The 16,046-nt window shown below is 40.5% G+C and overlaps 1 protein-coding gene across 6 annotated transcripts in view; it reads left to right on the forward strand.

Annotated features, from left to right (window-relative positions):
• Positions 1–16,046, forward strand: part of PARP4 (poly(ADP-ribose) polymerase family member 4) — a 129,905-nt gene that overhangs the window by 32,221 nt on the left and 81,638 nt on the right. For all 6 annotated transcript variants that reach the window (XM_045072418.1, XM_045072416.1, XM_045072415.1 and 3 more), the window contains 6 exons: positions 59–205; positions 750–887; positions 1,936–2,109; positions 5,590–5,750; positions 8,802–8,939; positions 12,892–12,987. In XM_045072418.1, the coding sequence (XP_044928353.1) occupies positions 59–205; positions 750–887; positions 1,936–2,109; positions 5,590–5,750; positions 8,802–8,939; positions 12,892–12,987 (854 nt within the window). The remainder of the gene's footprint in view (positions 1–58; positions 206–749; positions 888–1,935; positions 2,110–5,589; positions 5,751–8,801; positions 8,940–12,891; positions 12,988–16,046) is intronic.

The raw sequence follows: 16,046 nt of genomic DNA on the forward strand, positions 1-16,046 counted from the left end.
GTTAATAAGTGACTGTATCCTCACATCCTAACATTTTGCTCCACACTATAATTCACAGACTAGAAAGTTCTCTGTAAAGAAAACCTCTGCAGATGCAAGTGAATACTATGAAAATTACATTGAAGAACTGAAGAAACAAAGTTTTCTGCTAAGAGAACATTTTACACCTGAAGCAACCCAGTTAGCATCTGAAAAACTGCAAGCAGTAAGATTGATTTCTATGTACTATTTTGTGTGAGTGATTGAGTATTTTTAATAGAAACATTTTCTTTACAACAATTAAAAACCTGGTAAGAGAAAGGAGTCAGAGTTAAGAACAAGAAAAGTAAACTCATATACAAGTGTGGAAGCCGGGTAAGGAGTGAGTTCTAGGTTGAACCACAAAACCTCTTGCTTGCTTCAGCAACAAACCCCCATGGCTTTCAAAAAACTTCATTATAACCTAGGCCAAGAATCCCCTTAATGCCACTTAAACTTTGATGTCACTGGGAGGCCTAAAGCTAATAGAATGAAGGAAAAGACAAAAGGAAACATAAAGTGGGAGTAAAAGATAGAAAGGGGAGATATAGAGAGTATAGGAAGGAAGTGGAGGAACACAGAATTATCAGTCATTTGGCTGCCTATGACTCTCTCCTCAGCTGTGATGATTTCTTCTCTCGTCTCTGTTATCAGCCCAGTAATGAAACCTTTTGTTGGTGGGGTTTTTGATTTTTTTGTTTTTGTTTTTGTTTTTTACTTTATTGTTGCAGTTGCTTTTGGAGGAGGTAATAAATTCAAGCATTCTGAGCAAAGAAGTGAGCGATTTGGTGGAAATGGTTTGGGCGGAAGCTCTCGGCCACCTGGAGCACTTGCTTCTCAAGCCTGTGAACAGGATTAGTCTCAATGATGTGAGTCATGTGTGTCCTTGAAGGAGAACCTCAATCATGACAATTTCTGCTTTCTAGTTTACTAGCTTAAATCATGCTCTGTGTGTTTGGTGCTGGTCCAGTTGTTTCTGATGTGCTTTTTTTTTTTACCTTGGAAAAAGGGAACACTGAGAGCACTGAGGGGAAAACAACTTTCAAAGAAAACTAGATGTTCTTATCTATATAACATATCAGACCCAAGAGCTGCTCCAAGCTTCGCTTTTTGGTGTTGTCTCATTGGGAGGCCTGCTCCTTTATGTTGCTAGGTGTTTAGCAGGCCTGAGGGACAGGGTTGCACTTGGTCCTTAGACACTCAGAACTTTGTCTACTTTAGAGCCACTGCTTCCCAGTCTTGTAAATTGTGACCATTTTAGGGAAAGGCAGGGATGCTCCCAGTCCTCCAGAAAAAATGCTCTTTTTAATTTTATGTGATTGAAAAAGCAAATGAAAGAAAATATTCCCAATGGTACAACTTGTGCAACTGCATTGTCACAGTAAAATAATACAGTTTCCCTCTGTGGAACTAAACTAATTTATTTCAGGGAGAAAAAGGTTTTCTGGGTCAAAGTCCAAACAGTATTTGTGTAATTAGAAACATGTTCTGCTGGATTTTGTGCCTACTGTGATTCTGACATTTTTCTAAACTTCTTGTGTGAAAAGCAAGTCTCCTGTGGTTGCATTAGTATTCCTCTCTTGCGGATATAGAAAGAGATGGAGATGCAGTTGTGAATAGAGATACGGATATAGATGTAGATATAGATCTAGATACACAATATAGATATTTAAGGCGCTGGTTTTTTTCCTCTAGTTAAACTGAGCCTGGTTTTGGAAGATTTCTCATGGCATCATCGTCACAACTGATATACATCTCCTGTAAACATGGCACCTGTTTTATGGCTGGTGTCCAATAGAAAACCATTAGTTGTGACATAATTAACAACCATTTTAGATGTTTTTATGCGTGTTCCTTCACCTTTTCTCTGATGGTAAAGATTCAACTTATTCAACATATATTGTCCTCCATTTAAAGGTGAGCAAGGCAGAGGGAGTTCTCCTTCTAGTAAAGGCCGCATTGAAAAATGGAGAAACAGAAGAACAACTGCAAAAAATGATGACTGAGTTCTACAGATTAATACCTCACAAAGGCACAACAACTGAAAAAGTGAACCTGAGACTATTAGCTAAGAAAGAGGACCTCTGCCAGGTAAATCTCTGAAATATGGAATTCAATTTATAATATGTTGGGGAAGAGTCTTTTCAAATCTGATTAATAAGGTAGTACTGAATCACAGAAGTTGGCTCAAAATGAATATTGAGCCAATTTAGAATGCTTTGGATTCTTATGGAGATTACCTGAAGCATGTTCCCAAACATGAATGTGTTGGAATAGTATACAAAGGCAGATATATTTAGAATTGCTACACTGTTAAGTAATTTTTATATCAGGATGATACTGGCAGGCCAGGCCTGAGGACCCGGAGGGAGTCCTGCAGGACCAGCCGAGAGGATCCCTTACTAGTTACAAGATAGAGATAGAACATGGGCCAGCAGGAGGCAAAAGCAGAGTTTATTGAAGGTAGAGAAAGAGAGCAGGTACAGACAGTGTTTGGGAGACTCGGTAAGGAAAGGAGGGGGTCTTATCTTTGCTTGGGGTCTGGGGTTGTTATTGAGGATCATGGTCTGGCACCCAGGACCTGGTTAGAATAAAGACAGGGCCCAGGTGTTATTCCTTGGAGCCAGTGCGTCTTGTTGTGCAGATGTCTAGTTCTGGTCGTCTAGAATGCTCATAAGATAAATTCATCACGTTGTTCTTACCTGGTCTTTCCTTAGATGTTATCTGTTCTCGAGAAATCCAGAGGACATAATGCTATTTGCTTCAAAGACGTGCTATTTGCTTCAGTTTCCCTGTCTCAAGGAGAGGAGTTAGGATTCATTTTGCAAAAGAAACAGAAAGCTGGCATTGACTTGAACAATGAAGATACTTATTACCCTGTATAACAAGAAGCCAGTTATAGGGTGGCTGCTGGTCCAGTCGCTCAGAGGGAGAATTATCAACGAGGGCCCAGCTTCTTTTCATCTCTGTGGTTCCTATAAACTTAGCTTCCCTTTCAGCCCGCCTCACCTTACATGACCTTATAACTGTAGTTGTTCATAGCATCCCAACTGGAGTATTTCTTTTCTTATCTTTTAGGACAAGCTTCCCTGGCCCTGTAGACTCTTTGGTTAGTATTTTGCTCAGAACTGAGTCATATGTGAATTCCTAAGCCAAGGAATCTAAGGCAAGGAGAGTAGAATTACTAACTCTGCAGAAATGGGCCCTCTCCCTTGAGCTGGGCTCAGTTAGCAAAGAGGAAAGCAGGAAGGCAGGCCCAGGGTGCCCCTCGCCTTAGATGAGACCAGTTCACTCCCTGGCTCTGAATTGCCTCATCTGTGCATGAAGGAATTGGGACATGATCAGAAATCTATGACCTAGACTGCAAAAGAGCTTGGAGATACAAAATTTTACATGTTTGAAGGAAATTATAGCTCTCAACAGATTCCTGGATACATCTATAATCCAAAATAAGTGAAGAATCAATAAATGAGATGAAAAGGGAACCTTCTAAATTTAAAATTTCATGATTTGCCTACCACCCAACATTAAGAACCTCAGTTGCTGGTTCTCCTACTGAGAAGGTGTATGTAGTGCCCATCCAAGTACTTTTTCATTTAACTTTTATATTTTCAATAGGTAATACATTTGTATTATTCAAAAGTCAAAATTGTATTTATTTTTTTAAAAGATTTAATTTATTTATTTGACAGACAGAGATCACAAGTAGGCAGAGAGGCAGGCAGAGAGAGAGAGAGAGAGAGAGAGAAGCAGGCTTCCTGCGGAGCAGGGAGCCCGATGCGGGGGCTCGATCCCAGGACCCTGAGATCATGACCCGAGCCGAAGGCAGCGGCCCAAACCACTGAGCCATCCAGGCGCCCCAAAAGTCAAAATTGTATTTAAAAGGTTTACTCAGCACAATCTGTATTCTACCCTGCCCTTCCACCCATTCCAACTCTCCAACTCGATAACCATGTCTTGTTTGTCTTTACAGTTTCCTTATGCAAATTATTATAAATATACACATATATACTTATTCCTCTCCCTTTCTTTTACATAAATAGTTGTATACCATCTTTGCTGTTCCACACCCATTTTTCTCACTTAGAGAGAGCATCCTCATTCCCCACATTCTATGGGCATCCCCTAATGTCAGACATTTGGACTGTTTCCAGACTTTGTTACTACAAACAATGCCAAAGTGAATATGCTTGTATATTTGTCATTTTATAACTGCACAGGAGTGTCTCTGAGATTCATCCCAGAAGTAGAAGTGCTGGCTTATGGGGTCAGTGCACCTGTAATTGTGATAGATTTTGTCTTATTCCCTCATAAATGTTCTATTATTTACCCTCCCACTGTCAGTGAATGAGAGTTTCTATTTCCTATAGTTTTACCAAAAATATATTTGTTAAACTTTCAGACTTTACCGATTTTATGGATTTATATTTAGTTTATGCGGGTTTTGTTTTGTTTTGTTTTTTTCTCTGAACTGTCTATTCATGTCCTTTGGTCCTTCTTCTTTCGGATCTTTCTACTTTTCTTCATGATTGTTATGACCTCTTAAGTTAGGAAGCCTAGCCTGGGATATGAGTTATAAATATTTTCTTTAGTTTATTTGTTTTGCTTTGTTTTATTTTACTTTGCTTGTGGTGGGTGATTGTTTGACTTTTTCTATTTTACCATACCGATAATTTTTACTTTTATATAGAAAAATGTATCAGTCTTTTCTTTTATGGCTGGTGTATTTAATTACAGTTAGCCCATCCCTATATTGAGGTCATAAAGATGTGTGGCAGGGCAAAATAGGGCCCCCCGTCAATGTCTCTTTCATCTCAAAGATGGTAAAAACAATATATCCTTAAAATAAACATAATTCAGATTATGTAGGAGCTATGTTCCTTCCTCCAAGCTCCATGACCTATGAGTATACTAAGTATACTTAGGTTCCCTCTCAGGGAAGACAACCATGTCTTACTCATTTTTGTATCTTTCAAACCTGATACAATGCCTGGCATACAGAACATGCTTAATGAAGTTTTGCTAACAGAATTGGACTTGCATTCTGATGATCTGAGTTCCTATTTAGTCACTTCCCCCTGTTTGCTGTGGAATCTTGAGCAATTATTTCAGCTCCTCAGGGCCTCACTTTCCCCATCTATACAATGAGGATAATAAGATCTAATAAGACCAGTACTATGGTGTGGATTAGAGGAATGATGTACCTGAAACACTTTATCAACAATGATGTGCTATCCTGATGTTTACTATTATTAGTATTGTATATTATGCTATCACTGAGGGTACAATATATAATAACAGTATTACCTTTAATGTGCAACTTACATATTGATCAAAAGCTTTGGGGGAGGGGTGCTGGCTGGCTCCGTCAGTGGAGCATGCAACTCTTGATCTCAGGGTTGTGAGTTTAAGTCCCACGTTGGGTGTAGAGATTACTTAAAAATAAAACCTTTAAAAAAAAAACTTTAGGAAGAAAAACCCTTATTTTTCCAATCTTTTTGAGAAAGTGTAATGACTATAAATATTATGATACAGAATGATTCTGACATCTTGTATTATTTTTATCTACAGCTAATAAGAGACATGGTTAATGTCTGTGAAACTAATTTGTTCAAACCCAACCCACCATCTCTTGCCAAATACCGAGCTTTGAGATGTAAAATTGAGCATGTTGAACAGAACACTGAAGAATTTTTCAGAGTTAAAGAAGAAGTTTTACAGAATAATTACAGGTATGCATAAAGGAAATGTCTTAGGAGCTGTTATTATGTAATACTGTTTCAGATTCTGTTAACGAGCTAATCTCCATAATTACTTGTGTAATTTAATCCTCTATAACAAGGTAGCTATGTTATGATGACAGATTACTTTCTTCTGTGTTTATGATGGGACTTGGGGGATGCCTGGGTGGCTCAGTTGGTTAAGTGTTCAACTCTTGATTTCAGCCCAGGTCTTGATCTCAGGGTCCTAAGTTCAAGCCCCACACTGGGCTCCATCCTGGACATGAAATCTACTTAAGAAAATCTACTTTAAAAAATATATATATATATGTATATATTTAAATTTATATATGTATATATATTTTATATTTTCTATATCTATACATAATATCTTTATCTGTATGTATATAATATATGATATATTATGTATATCTATATATATCTGTATATAATAGATTTGGAACAGTATTCTGTGCTTGAAAATACTCCCTACTATTCCACTCAAATTTCAAGTTTATCTAATCTTGCTGAGAATTAAATTTAAAAACTTGAAATCACAAGGTATTTTTGTGTTTTGAAGGATATTATATAGCAAAATCTGCTTAAATTAAGATTTTAAGATGCAGGACTATGTGTGTGGCAGCTTCTAAAATGGCCACTCCAGGGGGTGCCTGGGTGGCTCAGTGGGTTGGGGCCTCTGCCACTGGCTTGGGTCGAGGTCCCAGGGTCCTGGGATCGGGCCCCATGTCAGGCTATCTGCTCAGCGGGGAGCCTCCTTCCTCTCTCTGCCTGCCTCTCTGCCTAGTTGTGATCTCTGTCAAATAAATAAATTAAATAAATAAATAAAATCTTTAAAAAAATAAAATGGCCACTCCATGGCATGGAAAAGTTGAAAATCTGGAAAATACTTCAAGAGATATGACACCCCTAAAGGTCAGTCATGTTTGTTTCATCAATGACTGTGAGAGTCCCTGTTTCTTGTGCCCTTGTGTGTTCTACAACACAGGGCAGCAGCAGTAACAACAGACGTGTGTGGATCAGCCGCTCCGACAAGCCTGGACCCAGATTCAAGGTTCAGAAACTAATATGATGGGTTATTCTCAAGGGTGAGACTGACTTCCTCTGGTTTGGTCATTCATCCCACTAATGTAAACTTCTAGCACTCCTCTGCCTGAAGTCTTCCTTCTGGACCTTTCGGGCATCTTGGCTCTCATTAGGTATAAAGGGCCAGGTTAACTTTAATCATAAGCCTTACACACTTAGAGCTAAAGATGGTGAACTTGAACCAACTGCATAGACCAGTTGTACATTTTTAGTCATGTAATATAACTCATGAAGGCCTTGGAGATCTCACCTCACACCCAAGTGATGTTGAACTGTTCATATGACAAAAGTGGACCTTTCACTATGGAGGGATTCTGCTGCTGTGAAGAATTAGATTTTCTCCAATTTGTTCCACTAGTGATGATTGTCATATTTTTTCTAGTTATAAAATTCATATTCTTTGCTGAAAATTTAGACAATGTGTGAAAGCATGATGAAAACTGAAGATCACCCAAATCTCACTACCCAGAGATAATATGACCACTGCTAACTTGTCGGTGTAGAATATATACTCTGGGGTGCCTGGGTGGCTCAGTGGGTTCAGCCTCTGCTTTTGTCTCGAATCGTGATCTCAGGGTCCTGGGATTGAGTCCCGCATTGGGCTCTCTGCTCAGCAGGGAGCCTGCTTCCTCCTCTCTCTCTCTCTCTGCCTGCCTCTCTGCCTACTTGTGATCTCACTCTCTGTCAAATAAATAAATAAAATATTTTAAAAAAGAAGAATATAACCCAAACTCAATTATTGATTCTTTTCCATATCTAGTGGTATGCTGGCAAGCCAGTTCCCTAAAATAGAAGTCCTGACTTATAATAACTGTTGGCTTCTGTGATATAAATACTCCTACTATAGCTACTTTTAAGCTACAGTGTGACACCAGAGAATGAGGAGTTGGGAAGACATGCCGGATAGGCTTTCTTACATTTTCTACCCCACAACTCTGTTTCTCCATAGTCCCCCAGTCTTTTCCCATGCTTCCTCATCCTAGTCATCCACCCAGAGCCACTGTCTATTCTCCTTCATCCCCATATCACTGTGCCCTGTCAATTCTGTCTCCAAAATGTCTCTCATCCATTGGCTTCTTTCATTCACACTGCTGCCACCTTTAATCCAGATACTGCTGTCTCGCCTACCTCCTAACATTCTTTCTGCTCCTGCCCCAGCCAATTTATTTTCCCCAAACAACCAGTTAGGTCTTAAAATATATACTCTATTATGTCATGTTGCAATGTCACTTTCAAAGATAGGCCTTTCTTGACCATCCTCTCTCTGAACCTGGTTAGTTTGCTGAGTAGAATGTAAAATCAGTTATTTGTTAACTTTTAATTTTTGTCTCTCTCCATTAGGATACAAGCCCCATGAAGCCAGAGACCATATTATCTCACTTCCAGGGCCTGGCAGAATACTCGGCACAGAGTGTTTGTTTGTTCGTTTATTTGTTTTAGAGAGAGAGAAACGAAAGCACAACCACATGCACATGGGAGCGGAAGGTGGAGATGAGTAGAGAGAATCCCAACCAGGCTCCATGCATGGTGTGGCGCCTGACCCAGGGCTTGATCTCATGACCCCAGTGAAATCAAGAGTCTGGAGCTTAACCAACTGAGCTACCCAGGCACTCCCAGAGTGTATTTGTTGAATGAATGAATAAATGCATGAATGAATTCCATCTATATATGTATTATATATATATATATATTATATATTTGACAAAATTTGAGATCATGCTGTGCATTGTTTTATAACTTATTTTTAAAATTTTACTATGTTTTATTTCATATCCTTATTTTTTAAGAGTATGATTTTTTTAATGACTACATAATATTTCTAAGAAATGTTGTGTTGTGATTCACTGAATCCATTCCATAGTAATGGCCATTTGGGCTATTTTGGGCTTTCTGCTAATAATGATTTTTTATTTTGCTTTTGATTATGCAATCTCAAGGTTTTTCTTCTACTTTTCACAGCAAAGGTCCAGTGGATATCTTGCAGATATTTAGAGTTGGCAAAGTGAATGAAACCACAGAGTTTTTGAACAAATTTGGCAATGTGAAGTCCTTACTGCATGGATCGCCTGTACAAAGCTTTGTTGGGATCCTGTCCCGGTAAGAGGATACCATGTTTATTTTCTAAATGTTTCACCCTCATGAACATGAAGTGTTTTACCTTGTTTTCCTAATTTTTTTTTCTATACTACTAATTTTTTTTCTATACTACATGGACCTCTTCAGTTAAAATTAGCTTATTGTATTCCAGAGAATACTGGACACTTTATTTTTTTTTAAGATTTTATTTATTTATTTGATAGACAGAGATCATAAGTAGGCAGAGAGGCAGGCAGAGAGAGAAGAGGAAGCAGGCTCCCCAATGAGCAAAGAGCCAGATGTGGGGCTCAATCCAAGGACCCTGGGATCATGACCTGAGCCGAAGGCAGAGGCTTTAATCCACTGAGCCACCCAGGCACCCCAAAACTGAACACTTTAAATTGTAATAGGTGTAAGTTAAATTATTTACTTATTATTATATATTTTTAGAGTGTAGTATATGGGTGTGAATTGCTTCTTGAAAACTGTATCATATGATGTTAGGGTCCGTGATCAAAGGAACGAGACTGACACAAAGCAAAAATCAAACAAAGCTTTATTTCACGCCAAGCATCGAAAATCAAACTGGTAGGGGCCATCTCTTACGAAGAGACAACGATGGTGACCCCGACAAGGCCGCTCCCTAGAAGGCTGCTCTGGATGAGGCCGCTCTGGACGAGGCTGCACCACAGACGAGGCTACTCCAGATGAGGCCGCTGCCAACGAGGCCACTCCCCAGACAGGGCCACTCCCTGGAATGAGGCTGCTCCAGCGAGGCTGCTCCTCGGATGGGGCCTCTCCCAAGAAGAAGCCACTCCAGACAAGGCCGCTCACAGGACCAGGCCACTGCTAATGAGGTCACTCCCCAGACAGGGCCGCTCCCTGGAATGTGGCTGCTCCCGCGAGGCCACTCCCCAGATGGGGCCGCTCCCAAGAAGAGGCCACTCTGGAGGAGGCCGCTCCGAGGAATGATGCCGATCTGGCGAGGCCGCTCCAGTGAGGCTGCTCGTGGACAGGGCCGATGAAGGTGCTCTGGACGAGCCTGCTCCAGACGAGGCTGCACGTGGACAGGGCCATGGCCCGGGATGGTAGGGCCACATCCCGGGGTGGCAAGACCGCTCGCAACAAGGCCAAGGTTTGGGGCGGTGAGGCCACTGGTGGCGGGACCGCGGCTCAGTGGTGGAGAGGCCACTCGTGGCGGCAAGGCTGCTGGTGGCGAGGCTGTTTGCCCTGGTGCTGCTGCCAATGACTAGGATGACCAGGAGGACCACGATGCTCCCCACGACCATGATGAGGATGACACTCTGAGGCTCCAAGGACTACCCTAACGGCTATCCCAAAGGCTATTCTAACTCCTCCTACTACTCCCTCCTCCCCAGCCTTGCAGACTAACTTTTATAGAGGTGGTTGAGCCCGGCCCACACCCAGGTGGCCAATGAGATTTCAACTCACCACAGTAAATATATGTGCGCCCCACTGATTGGATGTCTCCATCTGGCCTGGCCCACCCTTATATCCGGGGTTTTCAAGTAAGTTCCTCTGAGAGGGGCAGGCCCTTACAATATGAAGAAAGGGGATTCTCTATTTCATGGCTCTTCTATGTGTATCTAATCTAGGGAATATCCAATACTTAAGAAGAAAGATCTAGAAATTAGAGTATCTAGATACTGTTAGTTATCTGTATAAAACATAACTAATTTTCTGTTGCTTTGAATAGCTACTTAATATTAGAGCTGAACTACAGTCACAAGGAGCCTGGGAGGATATGATTACATCTGGATCCTTACTTAAATATCTAAGGAAAAAATACCTGAGGAGAAACACAAGTATACAAGATCCAGCTGGAAAAAATTTTAAACTCCTATTGAAGGACCCAAAAGATAATTGCACTAATCAGAAAGATGCCAGTTTTACTTCAGTTAACCTATAAATTTAGAGCTCTCACAATAAAAGTGCTAACAAGATTTTTTTAAAATAAAAAGCTGATACTACTGTACATATTTTTTTAATTGGATTTTACCAGGGTAATTAAGAAAAAGACGATTAATGAAGGAGAATTAACCAGACACTAAAAACATTTTATAAAGCTATGTTATTTAAAACAGTGAGGTTGTACCTGAACAGATGAGTCACAGAATAAAGAACCCACAAACAAATGTAAAGATGAACATGGTTTAACATATGATAAAAGTAGTTTTTATTTCTGTGGAAGAAAGATAATTTCTTTAATACTATGTATTAGGAGAGATTACTACCTTTTGGAAAATATACTAAGTTGGACCCTTACCTCGTTCCTCACACTTAAATAAACTCCACATGGAACAAAGTTTAAACATTTAAAACTAGGGATGCCTGGATGGTTCAGTCAGTTAAGCATCCAACTCTTGATTTCAGCTCAGGTCATAATCTCAGGGATAGGGCCAACAGCGGGCTCTGAGCGTGGTGGGGAAGGAATCTGCTTGTCCTCTTCCCTCTGCTCCTTCCCCCACAGAAAATAAATAAATAAACAAACAAACAAACTCTTTTTTAAAAATCTAGAATTATAGGTACTAGCATTGAAAATTTTTTTTATTTTTTTTTAAGATTTTATTTATTTATTTGACAGACAGAGAACACAAGCAGGCAGAGGAGGCAGGCAGAGAGAGGGGGAGCAGGCTCCCCGCCAAGCAGAGAGCCCAATGAGGGGCTCGATCCCAGGACCCCGGATTATGACCTGAGCTGAAGGCAGAGGCTTTATCCCACTGAGCCACCCAGGCGCCCTGGAAAATAGTTTTGTTTTGTTTTTCTAAGATTTTATTTATTTATTTAACAGAGATCACAAGTAGGCAGAGAGGCAGGCAGAGAGAGAGAGAGGGGGGAAGCAGACTCCCTGCTGAGCAGAGAGCCCAATGCGGGACTCGATCCCAGGACCCTGAGATCATGACCTGAGCTGAAGGCAGCAGCTCAACCCAATGAGCCACCCAGGCACCCCCTGAAAAATGGTTTTAATTTTAAAAATTGTTTTAAATAAACTTTAAGTAGGAATAAAATCCAAGAACTATTTTACAAAATTAATCACATTTCATAATGCAAAATTCAAACAGTAGATGTTTATGTAATAAAGGCAGAAGTCTCCCTTTACCCATTTTCCCACAGATAACCATGGTTTAACTTTGATTTTAAAGAGTTCCTAACAGTGCTAGAAGGCCAATGGAAACCTGCTTAAGTTCTTGAGCCAGGAAGAAATGCAGTGAGCACTGGGCTTACACATGGTTCTGTTGAGTGCTGGAAGCCTCAACAGGTAGGAGGCAGAGCACTGAGGTAAGAAAAATGACCAGCATCTCAGGGCTGACCAAGATAGCAATGAGAAACTGGCCATAGCTTGGTTCATTTGAACAGCACCTAGAACCAGTCCTGTGGGAATACTCTGAAATACATTTTGCTTTTCATTTCATGCTCTTTATTTACTTATTGTCTTTTAATTAGTATATTTTTCCAGCTTTATTAAGATATGATTAACAAATAAGAATTGTATATATTTAGGTTCTACAGGTGATTTTTTAAAGATGTATAATGTGATGATTTAATGTACATGTACATTCTGAAATATTCCCACAAACAAGATAATTAACACATCCATCACTACAGAGTTGATCTTTTTTTTTTTTTCTTGTGGTAAGAATGTAAGATCTACTCTTGGCAAACAGTATTATCTTATTTATAATAAATTGAAAGTTTGTATACCCTTTAGCCAACATCTCCCCATTTTCCCCAACCCCCAGTCTCTAAAAACCACCATTCTGCACTCTGGTTCTGTGAGTTGGACTTTGTTAGATTTCACATATATATGAGGTCAAGTAGTAGTTGCGTTTCTGTGCCTGGCTTTTTTCACTTAACATGTCCTTAAGTAGCACCTGTGTCTGCTAAAATTATGAGGCTCTAATAAAAGATACCTTTCTTCTAGTAAATCATTGTAATGTCTTTTTCTTTTTAGTGGGCTGCTTTTACCCAAAGTAGTTGAAGATCGTGGCACAAAGAGAACAGACATTGGAAATCTTGGGAGTGGAATATATTTCAGTGATTCAATCAGGTTAGTGTATTATATATACTATATATTATACCAAATATTATATCCTTAATACTGTTACTCCTATCACAAAGGGTTTATTACAAGTGGTTTCCTCCATCTTTCCTTTCTGAGGGATTTCTCACACAAGAAACAGATCATTGAAAGCAACTGGTTTTCTCAGTATATAGGAACATTTCTTTTGTAGTAGAGATTTGGGAAAATTGTATTTTAAATTATCTTAGTGATTTTACTATCCTGAGAGTCTTTCTATTTTTTTTTACCTACTTAATCCTTACAACAACCCTCTCACGTCAGTTCTGTTATTATCACTATCACAAAGAGTACTCAGTGACACTGAGGATATCTTGACTAAGATCAGACAACATTTTATCTTTCTCCAGGATGAGCAATCGTAATTTCTACAGCACAGGGCCTCTTCTCAAACATCTTCTCTATTGTGAATAAACTCTGTAGGCCTAGCATAAATTTCATGTTTAATATTCTTATTAATATTTAAATATGTTTTCATAATAGCCACAAGGTATTTAACACCTTGGGGTGCCTGTGGTGGCTCAGTCAGTTGGGCATCTGCCTTCAGCTCAGGTCTTGTTCCCTGGGTCTTGGGATCGAGTCCTGTGTCAGGCTCCTTGCTCAGTGGGGAGTCTGCTTCTCCCTCTGCCTGCTTCTCCCCCTGCTTGTGCTGTCACTTGTGCTGTCTCTCTTTCTCTAACAAGTGAATAGGTAAAATCTTCAAGGAAAAAAGATATTGAACACCTGCCCTCTATGAGGCACCAGGCTAAGTGCTTTAGGTGCATTGTCTATAAACCTCACAAGTGGTATTATGACATCATTTTATGAAAAGGGAACAGAATGGTGGAGGTTAAATAACTTGCATTTGGTCACAGAGCTAGTTATAGGATGGAGCCTGGGTTCAGGCCCAGGACAAAAGATAATTGTCCAGAATATTTAAAGAATTCTTATAAATCAATAAGAAAAAGATAAAGAGTTCTAAACAAATGGACAAAAGACATGAATAAGAACCCAAGAGAAAACATGTATAGACAATGACATTTGAAAAGATTGGTAATAAACAACATGCAAATTAAACTATAGTATAACATTTTTCACCTGTCAGCAAAAAAAAAAGTTTAATATCTCTAAATGTTGGTAAGTCTCTACAGTCTGAATTCTCAGACGGTGTTGGTAGTAGTATTAAACTGATAAGCCCTCTGGAGAAAATTTTGGCATCACCTGCTATCGTTGAAGAGCATAGTTGATAGTATGACTCAGGAATCCTGTGGATTAGCTGGCCTATGAACCAGGAAGCAGTGGTTCTCAATCCTGGTTACAAACTGGGTCACCTGGAGGAGACTATTTTAAATTGAAGGACTTTTTTTTTTGTTTTTATTCCAATTCCAGTTAGTAGAGTATAATGTTAGTTTCAGGTGTACAATACAGTGACTCAACACTTCAGTGCAGCATGGGGTGTGTTAGGGTCCATGATCAAAGGAACAAGACTGACACAAAGCGAAAATCAAGCAAAGCTTTATTTCATGCCAAGCATCGAAAATCAAACCGACCCGTTGGAGCCATCTCTTTTTTTTTTTTTTTTTTAAAGATTTTATTTATTTATTTGTCAGAGAGAGAGTGAGCGAGAGCGAGTACAGGCAGACAGAGTGGAAGGCAGAGTCAGAGGGAGAAGCAGGCCCCCTGCGGAGCAAGGAGCCCGATGCGGGACTCGATCCCAGGACGCTGGGATCATGACCTGAGCCGAAGGCAGCTGCTTAACCAACTGAGCCACCCAGGCGTCCCCCGTTGGAGCCATCTCTTACGAGGAGGTGACAACAAGGACGCCGCTCCCAACAATGAAGAGGCGATGACGATGAGGACGACAACGCTGCTGCAGTGAGGCCGCTCCCCGAATGATGAAGAGGTGATGACAAGGTCGACAACTCCGACAACACAGACTCTGCTCCCCATGATGCCACTCTGACAAGGCTGCTCCCCAGACGCCCCCGCTCCGGCCAGACTGGTTGCCCCGGTGCAGCTACTGGCGGCGGCAAGGCTGCCAACAGCGATTATTACTCTGTCGTCTACTCAAACGGCTACCCCAATGGCTACTACAACTCTTCCTACTACTCCCCCCGCCCCAGCCTCACAGACTAACCTTTATAGAGGTGGTTGAGCCCAGCCCACACACAGGTGGCCAATGAGATTGCAACACACCACAGTAAATATATGCACGCCCCATTGATTGGATGTCTCCATCCGGCCTGACCCGCCCCTACATCCAGGGTTTGCAAGTAAGTTCCTCTGGGAGGGGCAGTGTCAATCTAAGTTTGCAACCAAAAGGCCCTCTGGCTAACCGGCCCCTACAGGGTGCTCATCATAAGTGATCCCCATCACCTATTTCCACCATCTCTCCCACCACCTCCCCAGCTGGAGGAGGTTTTAAATATTACTGGTGCTGATTTCACCCCAGATCAGTTAAATCAGGATCTCCAAGGGTGATGTTTGGGTATCAATAGATTTGTAAGCTCTATTGATAGAGTAGAGCTGGGTGATTATTATATGCAGCCTGGGTTGAGAATCACTAGCCTAGTAAGTAGACACAGACCAGGAGGCATGCACAGGAATGGCCAAGAAAACTGTAGTAATAGAAACCTGGAAATGATGCAGATGTCCATTGACAGTGGAATGGATTGAAAAATTTTGGTGTAGTCCTACATGGAGTGCTATGTGGCAGTTTCAACCCATGTGCTACAGCTACACATGCCTAATAGATGAGCGTTAGGAAAATGATGTGGAGCAAAAAATTGCTATGTGATTCTATATGTATACAAAGTTCAAACACAAGCAAAACTAAGCATGTTATTCAGGGACACATACATCAATACTATAAGAGAAAAAAATAATATACACCAAAAAACCAAGATTCCAATTAGATTACCTCTGGGTGGCAAGGAAAGTGATGCCACGGGGCAACACAGAAGTCTTGATGATGTTCTGTTTCTTAAACTAGGCAGTAGCCATGTGGTTGTTTATCTTATCGTTATTCTTGAAACTTCACATTTATAGTA

This window comes from Mustela putorius, unplaced genomic scaffold (genome assembly GCF_011764305.1).
Source record: "Mustela putorius furo isolate JIRA1106 unplaced genomic scaffold, ASM1176430v1.1 tig00004035_pilon_pilon_pilon, whole genome shotgun sequence".
NCBI classification, from domain to species: Eukaryota; Metazoa; Chordata; class Mammalia; order Carnivora; family Mustelidae; genus Mustela; species Mustela putorius.